General features: G+C 40.6%; 1 protein-coding gene across 1 annotated transcript; it reads left to right on the top strand.

Annotated features, from left to right (window-relative positions):
* Positions 1 to 1,964: 1,964 nt before the first annotated feature.
* FBXO28 (F-box protein 28) lies at positions 1,965 to 15,309 on the top strand. The gene is made up of 5 exons (XM_082480548.1): positions 1,965 to 2,185; positions 8,196 to 8,305; positions 9,919 to 10,057; positions 12,529 to 12,724; positions 14,543 to 15,309. Exons 1-5 carry the CDS (start codon positions 1,973 to 1,975, stop codon positions 14,935 to 14,937), a joined length of 1,053 nt encoding a protein of 350 aa, XP_082336674.1. The 5' UTR covers positions 1,965 to 1,972; the 3' UTR covers positions 14,938 to 15,309.
* The last annotated feature ends 510 nt before the right edge of the window (positions 15,310 to 15,819 follow it).

Raw genomic sequence — 15,819 nt, 5'->3', positions numbered from 1 at the left:
GTTCTGCTCCCAAAAAGGAAATATTAATTTTAGTGCACATTTTTGGAGTGCCATTAGGATGACACACATAAAGGCTTACCCTTGCATTTGCCCTGCTCCCAAGTTAATTCTTTTCCGGTTGTATTTTTTTTCTTTTAAGAAAGAGGTTCCAGGTGGATCTCCAAGGAAAGGGAGAAGTTGCACATGAAAGAAATGGGTTAAGATAACCTCCAAAGAGAAGAAGCACAGCTGAAAAAAAATGTACAGAGATGTTGCAGCTAGCTAATGCTTTAATCCAGTAATATTTTAAGCTGTACTACCTTGGTGCAGGTACTGCAATGCATGGTCCCATTCTCTCCAAACTTTTTATGGCTTTTTCCCATACACTTTGCTACCGTCACTTCTGGCATGCCCCTACATATTTTCTTTGGCAAGTCAGTCTTCAGCAGCACCAGGTCCCCAGTCAAGCATGCATGCTCAACGCTTCTGACGTGAAAAAAGCAGCAGCAGCAGCAGCTGAAGGCAGAGAGGAGACTGGCACCATACTTTTCAATGTCTGTGTCAAGTTCTGTTGGGCTAAAATGGTTGTGAAGCTATGGTGTACATGTCCGTGACCATGCTCCGAAGCACCAGGGAATGTTCTAGAAACAGCCCTTCATCCCGTCCCCTTGCTGCCCCAGCTATTACATCCAAGAAACCTCCCTAATATACAGGATTAAAGGCAAATAAAGGAGCAGAGTTTGTTTGTTTTGCCTTCTCAGTAACATCGGCTCACCCCAGCTCCCGCTGCATGTCCTGTCCAAGGGGGGCTAAGCCCCCGTTGGACACAAAAGGGGGATGCTCATCCATTTATGTGTAGAATAGAAAGACCAGGATTAAATTTGCACTGCTGTACTCCTGAGCAACAGCAGTGACAAACCTTTTGGAGGTCTTTCTCACCGAGTTTTCTCAGGTGGGGGCGTAGAGAAGCAGGCGCTGGTCTCTCCTCTCTGGCGTCTGGTCACAGGCCCCAGGGGATGGTGTAAAGCTGCCTCAGGGGAAGTTCAGGTTGGGTATGAGGGAAAAGCTCCTCACGGAAAAGGTGGTCCAGCATGGGAATGGGCTCCTCAGGGAATGCGTCACGGCCCCAAGCCAGTCGGTGTTCAAGAAGTGTTTAAAGACGTATATCCATATATAACCATATATATATGGTTTAACTTTTAGGTTGCCCTGTGTGGAGTGAGGAGCAGGCCGGGATGATCCTCTTGGGTCCCTTCGAGCTCAGGATAGTCCACACCTCTGTGAGCTTCTGCAGCCCCCTGGATGGCTTCACTCCCACGTCTCTTCTTCCCCAGAGTGGAAAATAGAAGCCCTGTAGCTTTGTAACGACCCAGGTCAGACTAACGTGCAACAAAACCAGTTGTGCGGGGCGGGCCTGCTGCCACCGGGAGCTCAGGGGGCCATTTCCCTCCACAGCCGGTAGCAGTGGCTTATGTCCCTTGTGCAAGGGACGCACCGGGCACGCAGCCATATTTACCCCCGTGTCCTGACACCCTTACCAAGCCCTAAGCAGGGTTTCATTCCCTTTTATTTTTTATGTGCTTTTATTCACCACCGCGTTCACTGACAGAGAGCCTCACGCCCTCACTACATATGGTACGGTAGATTTATTTCCAGTCGCTTGTTTTAAATCTGGCCCCTGGCGGGGTGACCGGCAGTTGGGGGGGCGGGGAGTTATTTCCATCAGCCTCCAGAAGGCCTCGGGGCCCTCCCTCGGTCGGCAGAAGGCTCTCCCGGGGCGCAACGCCTGAGGCGGCGCTGCCCGAGGACAGCCCGAGGTCGACGGCGTCCCTGCAGGGAGCACTGCCGGGGCCCGCCCGCTCCCATCCGCGCTCCGCCCCCTCACCGGCGGCCGGGAGGGGCGGGGCGCCCCGTCCGTTAACAGACGGGGGCGGAAGTGTCGTCATAGGAAGGCTCACTCCCCTCCCTCAGTAGAGGAAGGACGGGCTCGAAGATGGCCGCGCCGGAGGAGCGGGTCCTGTCGGACGGGGAAGGCGGCGCCCTGGGCTCGGCGCGGCTCTCCCCGCCCCCGGTCTCGGAGTCTCCCGAGGCTCTGGCGCCCTTGGAGCCGCCGCCTCAGAGCAACACGCTCATAGGGCTGCCCATCGTGGCGATCGAGAGCATCCTCAGCTTCCTGTCCTACGATGAAACGAGCCAGCTCCGCCTGGTAGGGGCCGGGGAGGAGAAGGGAGGGCAGGCGAGCGAGCGAGGGGCCCTGCTGCGGCCGGGACCCGGGCCCGCCGGGGGAAGCCCTCCTCGTCGGCCGGGAGCCGCCGGCCCCGGGGCGGGAGCACCGCGGGGAGGGAGGTGGGGAGGTGTCGGCGGTGCCCTCGCCGGGGAAGATGTGGGTTGGGGTGGGGTGGGGTGGGATGGGGCTTTCTCCCATCTCCCCAACGGCCCTCGATCCTCGGTACGGGCATGTAGGTGCGTACCTCCATACACGCATTCCTAAAGGTCTTTTACCTTCTCTTACTTGTTTCATTCCGTTGGTCCTCTAGAAGAAATTACTGGGCTGCTGGAGGCTTATTTCTCCTAGTGACTGCTGTTCTTGGGGGAGTAGTCTATTGTGTCTCATTTGTGTATTTATTGTTACTTAAAGAGCTTAAGCCTCTAAGTGTAGGCGGTGGTGACCCTGCTGCTCCAAGGACCCTACTCTGTCTAGATATAAATGTGGGGCCAAAAAGATGTAAGAAAGCCCTTGTCTGCCTGACAGGCAGCCTGCTTCTTCGAGTCATAGTAGTAGATCTAATAAAAGATATTACCTCTACCTCCAAACTTTGTAAATGCCAAAATAAAGCACAGCTGTCAGTGATGAGATCAGTATATATCAATCTTTAACTGCCTGCACGAGGAGCCTGATGTATACTATGACATAATATGATAAGCTGCTATCTTGCTGAATTTCTTATGAGGTCATAAATAGTGAGGGACTTAATGCATAGCTTATGTAACCCTCAGTAAACTTGCATGTACTGTACTGTTTCTATTTTAAGAACTCTATTAGCCTAAATAATAATATTGCAAGCATATTTCTGCAGAAAATTAGACTGCATGTGTCCTGGATCAGCAACCTGAAGCGTTGCAGTCTAACTGTAACTTTAAACTGAAAGCTCTTCAAGCAGAAAATCTGTTCGTTCATACTGCACTAAGTACACCAGTGCTTAAATATTTCTAGCATGCTGTCAATCCACTGAAGACTTCTGCTGCTTCTGTGAGAGTAGGTAGTGGATCTGTGAAAAAGATGTAGTACTGCCTTTTTGGATTGCAGCCTCTGCTTTTGAGTACTTACAGTTTGAATGAAGGGAGGAGAAGTACATGTACTATTTGGGTACGCTTAGCGTTGCGTGGTCTGTATTACAACACTAGACACAGCCCTTTGCTGCAACTTTCCCGTTGCATTTTATAAATGGTAGTACCTGTGGGAGCTATCACTAGTCAATAGAAGTTTTTTTCTTTCTGTAGGGTTAACTTAATGTTTATAAACAATGCTTTGTCAACAGTGAAGTTGAGAATAGGAAAGATGGTGGTGTAAGGATTAAACCAGCTGTTTAACTGTCCGTGCTACTTAAAGGTGTTATATTTTACTTCTTATGCTCTCTTACATGGCACCTAGAAGTTCATTTTTCTGGAAGAAGACTGCTCCTTTCAGAAGTTTCAGAAATATGCAAAACCAGGCTGGATAAATACAAACTTTGACACACATATGGAACAATACTAGGTGTAAAATGAAGGCAACTATTCAGTTTGTCTTTCCCTATTTTTGAGTCAGTGACAGCCAAGAAACTTAATCTCCATCAAATTCCTTACTGTCCCCTTAAGCACATCAGAAGGCATTATGTGCATTCTTCTGAGAAGAAAGTACACTTTGTTAACCAGTGCTAATGTAAAGAATCAAAGCCCTCTTGGTTTGATCTAGTCTAAAGTGTAGCTCATAACCACATAAGCTTGTTGAGTTATGTCTTTTGGATGGCCGTTCAGAACTAAAGGTATTATTTTGGCGATTCACTGAAGGGTATAAACAGAGGGGAAGAGACTGGATGTTTTACGTAATTCCAGATGCTGTTGATGGAGAATTAAGGCAGCCTTTTAAAATAACAATGCCTAGGCATAAATTCATAATAAAATTTCATCGATTTTGGATTTTTAAAGGCTACAGGTAACCTTGGGAAACACTTGTATATTCCTGCTCTAAGATCTGCCTAGCACAAACAAGAATTTTTCTTCTCTATGAGAACTGACTTGAGGTGCTTATCAAAGATGAATGGGTGTATCTTATAATGAGTAGTATTCTGCTCAAGATGCATTGCAGGAACACATTAATTGAATGACAGGGATTAAATTGCTTAGTTCTCATGCATATTAAAGTGCCCAAAATTAGCCTCGTTAACCCCTTAGAATGTGGCATTCTGTGGAATAAAGCATCTTGAGGAAGGTAGGAAGGTATGATCCAGGACATCAATCAACCTAAACGAAGTTTGATCATACGTGTATAAACACAAAATGTGGATTCCCTAAACTGATCACTTTGATGTGTTCTCTGGATCCCAGCATTGAATGAAATGGGTGTCCTAATCTTTTTCAGGATCACCTTAGCTCACTGATCAAAAAAAGATATCTTTGGGTTGAACTGGTGTTGGAGCTAGAGTGTGTGTACAAGAAGACAGACTAGGGGGTGGGATGGGTAGGAGGACGTGGAACATCGGCAAATTTTCAGATTGAAATAGAGATGGGAGCCTGTATTGTTTATATAAAGCATAATGAGAAGCATAACGTAAGTCGTTTTCTCTCACCAAAGGACAAGGTAAAGAATGTTTCCTGGTTATGGTGATTGCTATCAGGCAGGGCAAGACCATGGGCCCCTCATTGTACAAAGAAGAACTTGCTTTCCTGAGCATAATGCTTTCTGCTATTCCTGGTGTTACTGCATTTAAAAGCATAAACGAAGCACCTACTGGTTAAGCAGTGAAGTGGATCTAAAGTAATGGAGACTAAACAATAGGTATTCATAATGCAGTCATGTCTGAAATTATGCCTCAGTACAAATCTTGAGTTCTCAAACTTTTGTTCAGATAAAGTGAATGAGAGGAAAAGCAGCAGCATTTTGCTTTCAGCCCTTTCGAGTATTTACTTCATCTATTTCCTCTGCTATGTCATCATAAGAGAAACGCAGAAAACTCAGAAGATCGTTATGTCTGAAGCTGTAATGTTCTGGACAAGCTGCAGCCTGGTGGGCATGCTGATATGGAAGCTGGCGTATCTTCTAGCTTTTGAAGGCTTCTTTTACTGTGATCTTTTTTTTTTTTTTATGACTTACAGCAGCTCTGGAATTTTTACCTGAGTGGGATAATAATGAAATTCTTTTCACTCATGTGTCTGACCTTGGAAATATACTTCCATTCAGGCTATTACTACAGCAAGAATTATTAAAACCAAACAATTTGTAACCTCCCTCCGTGAACACTCTGAGGAGAAGGTTATCTTGGATTCTGACACACGTCAGAAGTGCCTTAGATTCTGCAGCAAACTTGTGCTTATTTTCTGCACAGCACAAATAAAGGCTCATAGCCTTTGGACAGCATGGCTTTAATCTTCCCACAGTTTCAGTAAATCTGTATTTACAGGCACTTCTATTTTAAAGCTTCTTGCTGAAGTCATCAACATTTTGTCACTTACTTACACTTCACCCTAGAAAGGCATTATGAAACATGGTGTCTGTGTAGCCTCTAAGAAAAAGAACATGTATTGAATCTAAATACTTTAGGATATATTTATGTCTGTTTTGATATTGGTTATCTGTTAGTGAAGCTTGGAAGAAATAAGACGTGCTTGAGGAAATGGAAGCTGGTAGTAGTCATCTAGTAGATTGTGTCAGTTTAGTTTGTTTACAAATGCAGTGGAAAATTAGTTTTCTCATAGAATCTGTTATTACATATAAGTCAGCATGCTAAGAAGCAACCAACTTTTCAATCTGCTTTTCACGTGGACTTGGAATAACTTTCTAACACTGAAATCTGAACAGTGTCTGGTTGGGCTTGAAATTTGAGGAAACTTGGGCTCTTTCAGCTGTATGGTTAGAATGAGAAAATATTCACAAAAATTTGCAAATGAGCAAATTTAACTTTTTACTTCCTTTGAATAGAAGAATATTGAAGCCCATTGAATAGCTAATGTCAAACTGTCTTGGACTAATATGAACACTTAAAAGTGTAATGATGCTGCTTTGCATATGACTGCTGACTATGCAGTCTAAAAGAAGTATATTGTTCCTATAACTTCAGGTACCGTATGGCTTAAATGGTGACATCAGGACCAGCTGAGAAGTAAGAGGTGATTGGTAAAATAAGTTGCAGACAAACACTTTTTGGTTTGTGGTGATACCTGTTATCTGTTCGGTGTTTGGGTTCTAGACTGATTATTGGAATAAATAATGGGTAATGTCCAGAAATTGGAGCAAATAAGTCTTCATGCTGCGTAGTGTAAGCAAACGAGTAAGACTTTAAAAATTCAGTGTTTAAGAAATCTATCATTACCCACTGTGACCTGCTGTCTGGGGTGTGGAAAGGCTCCAGCTCACGGAAAGGTCCTTGGTGCCACCAGGGGTCAGTATACACATGGTTAAAATCACTCTTTCTTTGCCTCTTCTGAATTTGCAGCTAATAATGTATCTAGGATTGTTTTTTCTCTTGTGCTGAATAATTGCATAGCTAACATAGCTCTTGTGCAGCGGTTTGGTAGCATTAGAACTACAAGTAAGCTGTAAAGTCTTGTACTCAAAAATGGTATCAGATCTAGGCATCACTGGTGCAGCTAGTATCTTAAAAGAAATGTGACAATTTCCTCCTTCCTGTAGTTGAAGGACCAGCATTATTTTTTATACACTGGAAATAATTTAACTGATTCAGTGAATGTGGGTGAGAGTGTACTGAGGCTGTACCTCTGTAGTTAGCTTGTCTAATCCTTCTCCTTTGACTATTAACAAGGAAGATCTAATACAAAGGATCACAGGCAGATTGACAGCAATTACTTAATGGTCTGTTAATACAGGTTTGTTTGAAAGTGGTCAGTTCTTACAGAACTTAAACTAGCTATAACTAGAGAAAGTCTCACAGAAAGTAGAACTTCTTTAAGTGGTGTTTTCCATGTAAACAGAAAATAATTGGAGGCTTTTCTAGAAGTGAGAATCTTGTTCCTTGAGGTATAAATTTACATAGACTTCAAAGTTGAGAAATGAGTAATGTATGGAGGAAAGGAGTATTTATTTAAAAAAAAAAAAACAAACAAACAAAAAAAAAAAAAAAAAAAAAACCAAACCAAAACACAAAGCTAGTCCATCGCAAAGTGGGTTCACAGTAGTTGTGCACTTAAAAAAAAAAAAAAAAAAAAAAAAGGGGGGGCAAACAAAAAAAAACCAACTCAAAAGAATTTCAAAGGACAGTTGGTTCACTAAGCTCGTGCATCTTCAGAACTGAATTGCAATTGCTCTAAACTTTTGTCGGCTTTGTCTTGTCACTGGTTACTTTGTGAAGGTTTAAATTTAGCAGTTTATTATAGCTTCTGCAGCTATTAATGTTCTTTTTCCCCTGTGGAAAAAATTAAGGCTATTGGTATCCAAAGTAGCAAATAAAGGAATCAGTTAAACAGAAGAAAATACTTCTTTATACAGAAAGGAATCTTGTTTCATGGGCACTATGTTGCATACGTTCTTAAATTTCATTGTGGCTGTCTTCAAAAACATAAGCCTTAAATGCTGAAAGAAAACCATCGTGATTTCTTGTTTGTAAAGCCTTCTTTTTTAAGACTACAAAATATTAACTTGGTCTACCAGAATCACTCTGGAGACCAAGTTAAAAGCCATGCTCAGGCATTTGCAACTTTCATTAAAATCACAGGAAATTACATCTGCTTATATATAGGTGGCATTTAGCCTACTGTCTCTTGTTAGGCAATATCAGGAGATTAATTTGTGAACTGTGTGGAACATAGCTGCTCCTTTTGGAGTATTGTGCTCACTGTTAGAGGTGGTGATGTCTTAAGCTCAACTGCAGTTTTCGCTTCTTGAAATGGCGCAAAAACTGATGAGATAATCTTTTACTACCCACCAAGTATGGATAAGATATAGTAAAAGTGACTTGTGGTCTTAATTGAGCCTTAAGTTTTTTCTTTTTATTCAAATACAGGTTTGTAAGCGAATGGACTTGGTTTGCCAACGGATGTTAAATCAGGGATTTCTGAAAGTGGAAAGATACCACAACTTGTGTCAAAAGCAAGTTAAAGCTCAGCTTCCAAGGTATGTACCAGTTACAACTGAAGCTAAAATTAAATATGCTAGCTTCTTTTAAGCAGAGTATTGAAAAAGGAATTTCTTGCTGGCTAATTCCGCTTAAATAGATCTTGAAAATTTGAGTCACATTTGGTTTTATTGCCTTTTTTTTTTTTTTTTTCCAAAAGCACCTTGAACCTAAGATCCAATTACAAAATAATGGTGTGGATGAATGTAAGTTGTCTTGTACTAGGAACTGGAATATTGGAAAGTCTCTGGTATTTTAAATAGAGAAGAGTGGGTCCTGTATTACTCAACTCTTCTGGCAAATCAAGCAAGAACTCCTAGGAAGGAATAAATGCCATTTCTTTAAAAGACTGACTGCCTTCACTGATGATTTACCTACAACACTACTTAAAAAAAGCAAGGTTTTTCAGTGCCAAGGATTAAACAGCGTAAGGGGGGGAGGGGTGTGTGTTTGACATGTGAGCATTACTGGGAGCTAGTTTCTCACTGAAGCAATGTCTTTTCTCCTTATTCCAGTGAATAAGTGCAGCTGCTGCTGTGTCCTATCAGATTTCCCAGTCAGAGAGAAGAAACTAAATGCTACTTACTGTAGAGATCCTTTGTCAAAAGAGCTTATATCTCAGCCTAAGCTTTGTAGCAAGCACTATGTTGTGGTTTAACCCCAGGCAGCATCTAGAACCATGCAGCCGCTTGCTCACTCCCCCCGATTTGGATAGGGGAGAGAACTGGAAGAGTAAAAGTGAGGGGGGGGCGAAAAAAACTCCTGAGTTGAGATAAAGACAATTTAATAGTTAAAACAAAAGCCACACACGCAAGCAAAACAAAACAAGGAATTCATTCACTACTTCCCATGGGCAGGCAGGTGTTCAGCCATCTCCAGGAAAGCAGGGCTCCATCATGCCTAACAGTTACTTGGGAAGACAAACGCCATTGCTCTGAACGTCCCCCCCTTCCTTTTTCTTCCTCCAGCTTTATACGCTGGACATGATGTCACATGGTATGGGATAGCCCTTTGGTCAGTTGGGGTCAGCTGTCCCAGCTGTATCCCCTCCCAACTTCTTGTGCACTCCCAGCCTGCTCACTGGCAGGGCAATATGAGGAGCAGAAAAAGCCTTGATTGCTTAGCAACAACTCAAAACGTTAGTGTGCTATCAAAAGTATTTCTCATCTCAAATCCAAAACATAGCACTATACCAGCTGCTAGTAAAAAAGTTAACTATCCCAGCTGAAACCATGACACACTGATAGTTTATGTCAATTACATTGAAATACTAACTGTAAGAACATGGGGGGATAAAAATATTCACACTGACTACTCTTAATTAGTAGTGAAACCTTGTTTTTAAACAGTCGTAAATTACATATAGAGTTTATGGATCACATAAGGTGTAGTAATTATTTAGAGAACAAATTTTGTCTTAAAGTGCGGTGTGCTATTACTAGCTAGTTCTCAATCTGTGTCAGTGTTTTTTCCATAAAGACAGAACTAATGTTGATGGTTACATTTTCAAACCTCAGGGGGTTTTAAGGGTGAAATTAACTTGAGCAATTGTTCCAGTTTCATTTTGTTGACTCATTGTTAAATCAGTGTCACTTAATGGTCTGTCTTCTAGACGGGAGTCAGAAAGAAGAAACCATTCATTAGCTCGTCATGCAGACATCCTGGCTGCTGTAGAAACGAGACTCTCTCTGTTAAATATGACTTTCATGAAGTATGTGGATTCCAATCTCTGTTGCTTCATACCTGGAAAGGTAAAATGTAGACTATATTATGTGCATGTATATCTGTATTTAAAAGAATATGGTTGTGTAACTTAACCTAGGAAGGCTGGGACAAATTTATATACTATATATATACTGAAACTGAGTTTCAGATACTTGCAAACAAACACACGAGCCAATATGCTGCTATAACAGGCAGCCTGAAATGAATGAACCAGACTATATCTAAATATTAATGATTTTTAACTTGATTTCCATTTTCCCTTAGATTATTTCTTAATTCTGATGTTTGACTTGTGGCATATACATCCTATGCAACTTTTGTGTAGGGTTTAATTGTGAATTTTAATTGTATGAAACAACTGGAGGCCAGATCATCAGAAGATACAGTAATTTAGACTACATATACCACGAAGCACTCAATCAGGAAGATTTTAGGCACCTTTCTTAAGGTTTTGAGTATTTCAGATTAATTAAGATATTTAGTATGTGGAAGCACTGTTCAGTGTTACAGTGGATGGGGTGGTTTTGTACAGTAGGTGGAATTAGTTTTAAATGTAGATAAAGTGTGTTAAATATCAATACTACTGAACAATTCCAGCACTTCAGAATACCGCCCCAACATAAAATATAAATTATGCAAGCGAGATGTACATCAGAGATACCAGTGTTTTATAAGCTGTGAAAACAAAAGTGCACAGGGGAATCAACAAAATCGTGATCTGAGGAAGAATGGTACAGTTCAGGGTTGAAACAAGATCTGTGAACATTAGGCTAATGCTCTATTCATTGATCTTTCCGTGTGAGGTTGGTATTAATTTTTCATGGGCAGATAACTGAATTGTCCTGGGATGAATGGAGAAGTTAGCTGTTGGACTCAGGTGAAGGATGGCAGGCGTTTTTTCATTCAGTACAGCAGGATAGGTTGTTGGCACGCAATGTATTTTTATCTTGAGGAGGTAACTTGATTTCTGTACACTCTTATTGACTTGATATAAATAAATTAAACTAATGATTTAAAACTAGATGCTTATTTGACCTTATAATATATGTTTAGATATATTATGTATTTTAAGAAATGTTAAGAAACGTAAAGCCAAATAAAATTACGTCCTAGATACTCACATAGTAAATGGAATACTTGAAAGAAATGTTGCCTTACTTTTTTGAACAGTAGATGGAAAGGCAATAAGCAATCTAGACCTGGGGTGTGCAGGAGTTGGGCAAGTGAGCTTGCCAGCTGTTTTCCTTGTGGGTACTGAGTCATAAGGACCTTGTTTGTATTCTGGTGTAACAGCTAAAAAGTTTTTTTTTTTTAAATTATTTACTTCCTGTATATGAGCTTGCTAGCACCGTTACCAATTCACCAGAAAATCCTATTGTGGTCAAGCAGATTCAACACTTAGTGTTCACTGCCCTGCTCCCCTCAGGAAACTTCGTTTGAATGAAAGTGCCACAGAATTGTCAGGAAGTGAATTTGTATTAGAGTATGTGAGCCCTGATTTGAGGTTCAGCATACTGTGTGAGGGTTCCTGGTGACAGCAGAACGCTGCTGCGAGATTTTATGTTGAGGATGGCAGGAGAATGCTTTAAGGATATTGTTGCTAACAGGATATAATGTGGGTAAAATTAGAGAAGTCTTTTGTAAGCTTGTTGCGTGATGAGACATTTTAGTCTTGTCTGGCTTTTGCAACTTTTTAGCTAAGCTTCCTTTATTGAAACAGAAGATGCAACTGTATTGTCTTACTTGTGATTTTGAGTCCTTAGGATCTGTGTTCTTTAGGCATCTTTTCAACCCTTCTTAATCCTGCGCAAAATACCTGTGTCATTAGTTTTGGTAATGAAAGTCTAGCGCTTCTATCTTAACCTGCCTCAGACTATAATTTGTAGTTTAGCAAGGCACCTTTCATCTCTCTATCTCTCCTTACAAAGGGCTTGTTTGTCAAACCTGTTAAGAGGGTGCTTATGTTCTCTGTCAGTAGTGGATTGACATTTTATAAATTAATACATTTTGGACTTAATCTGAACTTGCAATGTTTTGGGTGTATGCAAATGGACTCAAGTAACTATTTACAGCTCTTCAGACTGACATAACGATAATTCTTGCTGTTCCATTCCTGTGTTTCATATACCTCGTAACTGGCTGGGGCAGTGACTGCTCTTAGAGCATCTTGCTTCAGGTTCTCCAAAACCAAATTATTATGCTCTGCTGAGTATAGATTATATAATTTAGAACTCAAGTATGGATGTAATAAAACAAAATTTCACACCATGAGCGTTATTTCATGAGTTTGAAGAGAGTTGCTGTGACAGATCAAGTGAATAGCTTCTCTGATATATCACAAATAGCACTTCATTTCAAAAAGCTGATCTAGAACTAAAGCACACAGTGTTATGTGATAGGTATGTAGTAAAAGCCCCCGAATATGCCAGCACTTCCAGAATGGTCTGAAATAATCTTGCCTTTATCAGAAAATCCTAATTCTTCTTAAATGTTTTAGGTAATAGATGAAATTTATCGTGTGCTAAGGTATGTAAACTCTACAAGAGCTCCTCAGAGAGCTCATGAAGTTCTTCAAGAACTAAGGGACATTTCCTCCATGGCTATGGAATATTTTGATGAGAAGATTGTTCCAGTACTGAAAAGAAAGATACCTGGGTCAGATGTATCGGGACGTCTGCTAGGAACTGCCCCAGGTATTAATTCCAATGTATAGTTAAGTTTTATTTAGTTTTTCTGTAAAAATTCACAGCACTGTATTTTTTTTAAAGCTCCCTCCCTTAAATGCAAGCTTTATTACATAAATATTGATGATCCTTGTTTCTTAAGAATGCTAACTGAAATTCATTTGCTTTGAAATTTAAGGAGCCTTTGTACTACCAAAAGAACAGTCACTTGAATGTATGTTAGAATTATGCATAGTGTGTACTCATTAAACAAACGCTTTTGTGCCACCAATGAATGAGACTTTATCATTGCACTTGGTTGAAATCTGGCACGTGAGATGACAACCCAATGCCTTTTATTTTTAGGATGATCAGCAAATGAATTAGCCTAAGCTGTTGTAGCGGATAGAAAGCTACAACACATGCTTTTTTTACTTTCCTGGGGCACTAGTGTATACACTAACAAGCAAAATACTTGTGGGTAATAGTGAAAAGGCAATTAAAATAACAGCCTATAAATAAACAATTAAACTGGTCCTTCATATAATCTGTCAGACTTTCCAGACCATTTGTGAACCGAAGTCTAAGGTAGTTGCCTCATATAATAATGGCCAAAAGCAAATGTTAGTAGAACGGTAGTGTTTTCCCTGTGCTGAACATCCTCACACTTCTTTGGAATAGCGAAATCAATTCTCTGAAAGAATGTGATTAAAAATTGAAAAAAAATAAATACATCTTAAGCAAAAATGATAGGCCTAACTGTAGGAGCTGCTTGTTGTTTCTGGTATGTGCTGTCCATCCTTTTAGCCATAAGTGTGTATACTACCTCTTAATTATATCCTGTTAATTATACCTCAATTCCATTTAGTTTCTCAGTTGAGGAAGCGTTGCCCAAAACCAGAGTTGATGTCAATCGGCTTCTCGAGGCCAAGGCTTTATGTGGCATAAAAGTGCCTATCCTGTGCTGAGGGAGGAGCGTAACCTATCTAATGGCAACCCTTTAGTGTTACATAACTGTAGCTATGCTGGCATCTTTAAGGGGAAAAAAAAAAAGAGGAGGAGGATGATGACTGTTCTAGGCTGTTCCAGACTGTTCTGTCTTTGTAGTGCTTAAAAGTTGCATCTTACTTGCACAGCATTGCTAGAAGAGTAAAATGATAGAAATAGAAGAAGTGATAGATATCTTTTATGATAGAAAAAGTGAAAGAAATTATACAGTAGCTGTTAGTCTCCTTGATTTGCAGGAACTTTATTAGAACCAACATCCCCAAGCTCAAATTCCAGTATGGTTTTAGTACTTAGGAAGAGTGAGTCTAAAGAAGCATGGAAAGTAAATTCCTTTCTTCTAAAAAGTAAGTTAAACTGAAATACCTTGTTAAGCCCCAAACCGCAAAATTTTAGAATTTTAGCTGTCTACAACTAAGACGGCAGAATTGTACTGCTCTAATGAAATACATTTATTTAATATAACTATTTTGTAATAAGTAATTTATAGACATGTTGTGGGGTTTTTACTTAACATCTGTGACACTAAGTCTAGATGACAACATACTATCTCTACGTAATTTTTGATACAGCAGAAGGAGGGGGGCTTATATACAGAAAATGAATGATGAGCTGTTTTCCAGACTACTGAAAATCTAATTATTTTAAATTAAACTAGTTGTGCTCTGAGATACCATATGCTCTTGTTAGATGCATAAATGACTGTAAATCTGTTTACATGTTCACATAACTTGCAGCCAGATTCATATTCGGGAAGTGGGGATAAGCAAAATATGAAAACTGGGACACAGTTTCTGCCTTTGTCTTAAAGTTGCAGAGGGTTAATCACAGTTTTCTCTGAAGTTCCAGGGACTTCCGCAGCGCTGACAACAATGCAGCTGTTCTCCAAGCAGAACCCTTTAAGACAGGACATCACCAAACTGCAGCAGCAAGTAAAAACCAATGGCACGGGCTTGACAGCGCTAAAGCGGGAAATCTCAGAGCTTCGCATCAAAGTGCAAGAGCAACAGAAACAACTCCAAGATCAAGATCAGAAACTGCTAGAGCAAACCCAAATCATAGGTGAACAGAATGCCCGATTGGCTGAGCTTGAACGCAAGCTGCGAGAGGTGATGGAGAGTACAGTAGGAAATTCTTCAGCTTCTGGCTCAAATGAACAATCTTCTGGAAAACGGAGGAAGGCGGTTGAACCCACAGACTGTCCTAGGAAATCTAAACGCCTTCGAAACAGAAAATAACTTGGGAGAAAATGACACCTTCAGGAGGATACACTGCTTTAGTAGCCCAAGCAGGTCTGCTTGTTTGGATACTGTGACTAGCTTCATGGTGTCACTTAGTCTGCTGGCTCTTCAAAACACCACTTAGACTTGAACAGTAATTTTCTTTCATTGAGACTTCTCCCCTGCTTTCTGTATGGGTCAGCCTAATGCACAGGATCTTTAAGATTTACAATAGTTACATACTAACCAGACCTGCTTTGTTATGTTTTGAAGGGTTAATCTTTTTTCTGTGCAGATGTGTTTAAACTTATTTGTGTTTATGCATATGTTCACATAAAATCTTAAATAAATTCAGTCTTAACTGATGAAAAAGTTAAGCGTAAAAACAGATGTCCTGTTCACTTGAAGGAAAGATCCACTTCTAAAATCTTGTTTTAGAGAACTTGACTTTTTTTGTTACAAGTGACCTTGTCTGGAATGTCTGAAAAGTAGTTAATACTTTTTGGGAATCTCTGTAATGAGTAAAACTGACTTCTTAAGCTACAGTATTGGCTATATATTTTTGTAAACTTACGAGGAAGGGCCTTCTATCCAGTCTTCACATGCACACACCCTGGTTCTAGGTCTTGGGAGCCATATTCGATGTTTGCATGGATAGATGCATGTACAGCTTAGTCAGCCTGCTAAAAGCACTTGCCTGAAATAGTTCTTAACTCTGGGAGAGAGTGCAGAGACCTATAAAGCAATTTCTTTGTTCCTCAGCCATAACTTAGCACCTGCTTTGAGCACAACGGCTTTCTTACAGTGAGGTGGCATTACAAAGCGAGTCGCAGGAGGGTTTGAACCCAGACTATCTGCCACTTTCACTGCCTGTAAATTGCAGGTGGCCTTAGCCAAAGC

Source organism: Vanellus vanellus, assembly GCF_965231255.1.
Source record: "Vanellus vanellus genome assembly, chromosome: 3".
Classification (NCBI taxonomy): Eukaryota; Metazoa; Chordata; class Aves; order Charadriiformes; family Charadriidae; genus Vanellus; species Vanellus vanellus.
This window is presented reverse-complemented; position numbering and strand designations above follow the sequence as displayed.

Coding starts and splice junctions, on each gene's coding strand:
- FBXO28 (XM_082480548.1), top strand. CDS start 1,973: ATGGCCGCGCCGGAGGAGCGGGTCCTGTCGGACGGGGAAGGCGGCGCC. Junction 2,186..8,195: donor AAACGAGCCAGCTCCGCCTG/GTAGGGGCCGGG, acceptor ATTCAAATACAG/GTTTGTAAGCGAATGGACTT. Junction 12,725..14,542: donor TCTGCTAGGAACTGCCCCAG/GTATTAATTCCA, acceptor TTTTCTCTGAAG/TTCCAGGGACTTCCGCAGCG.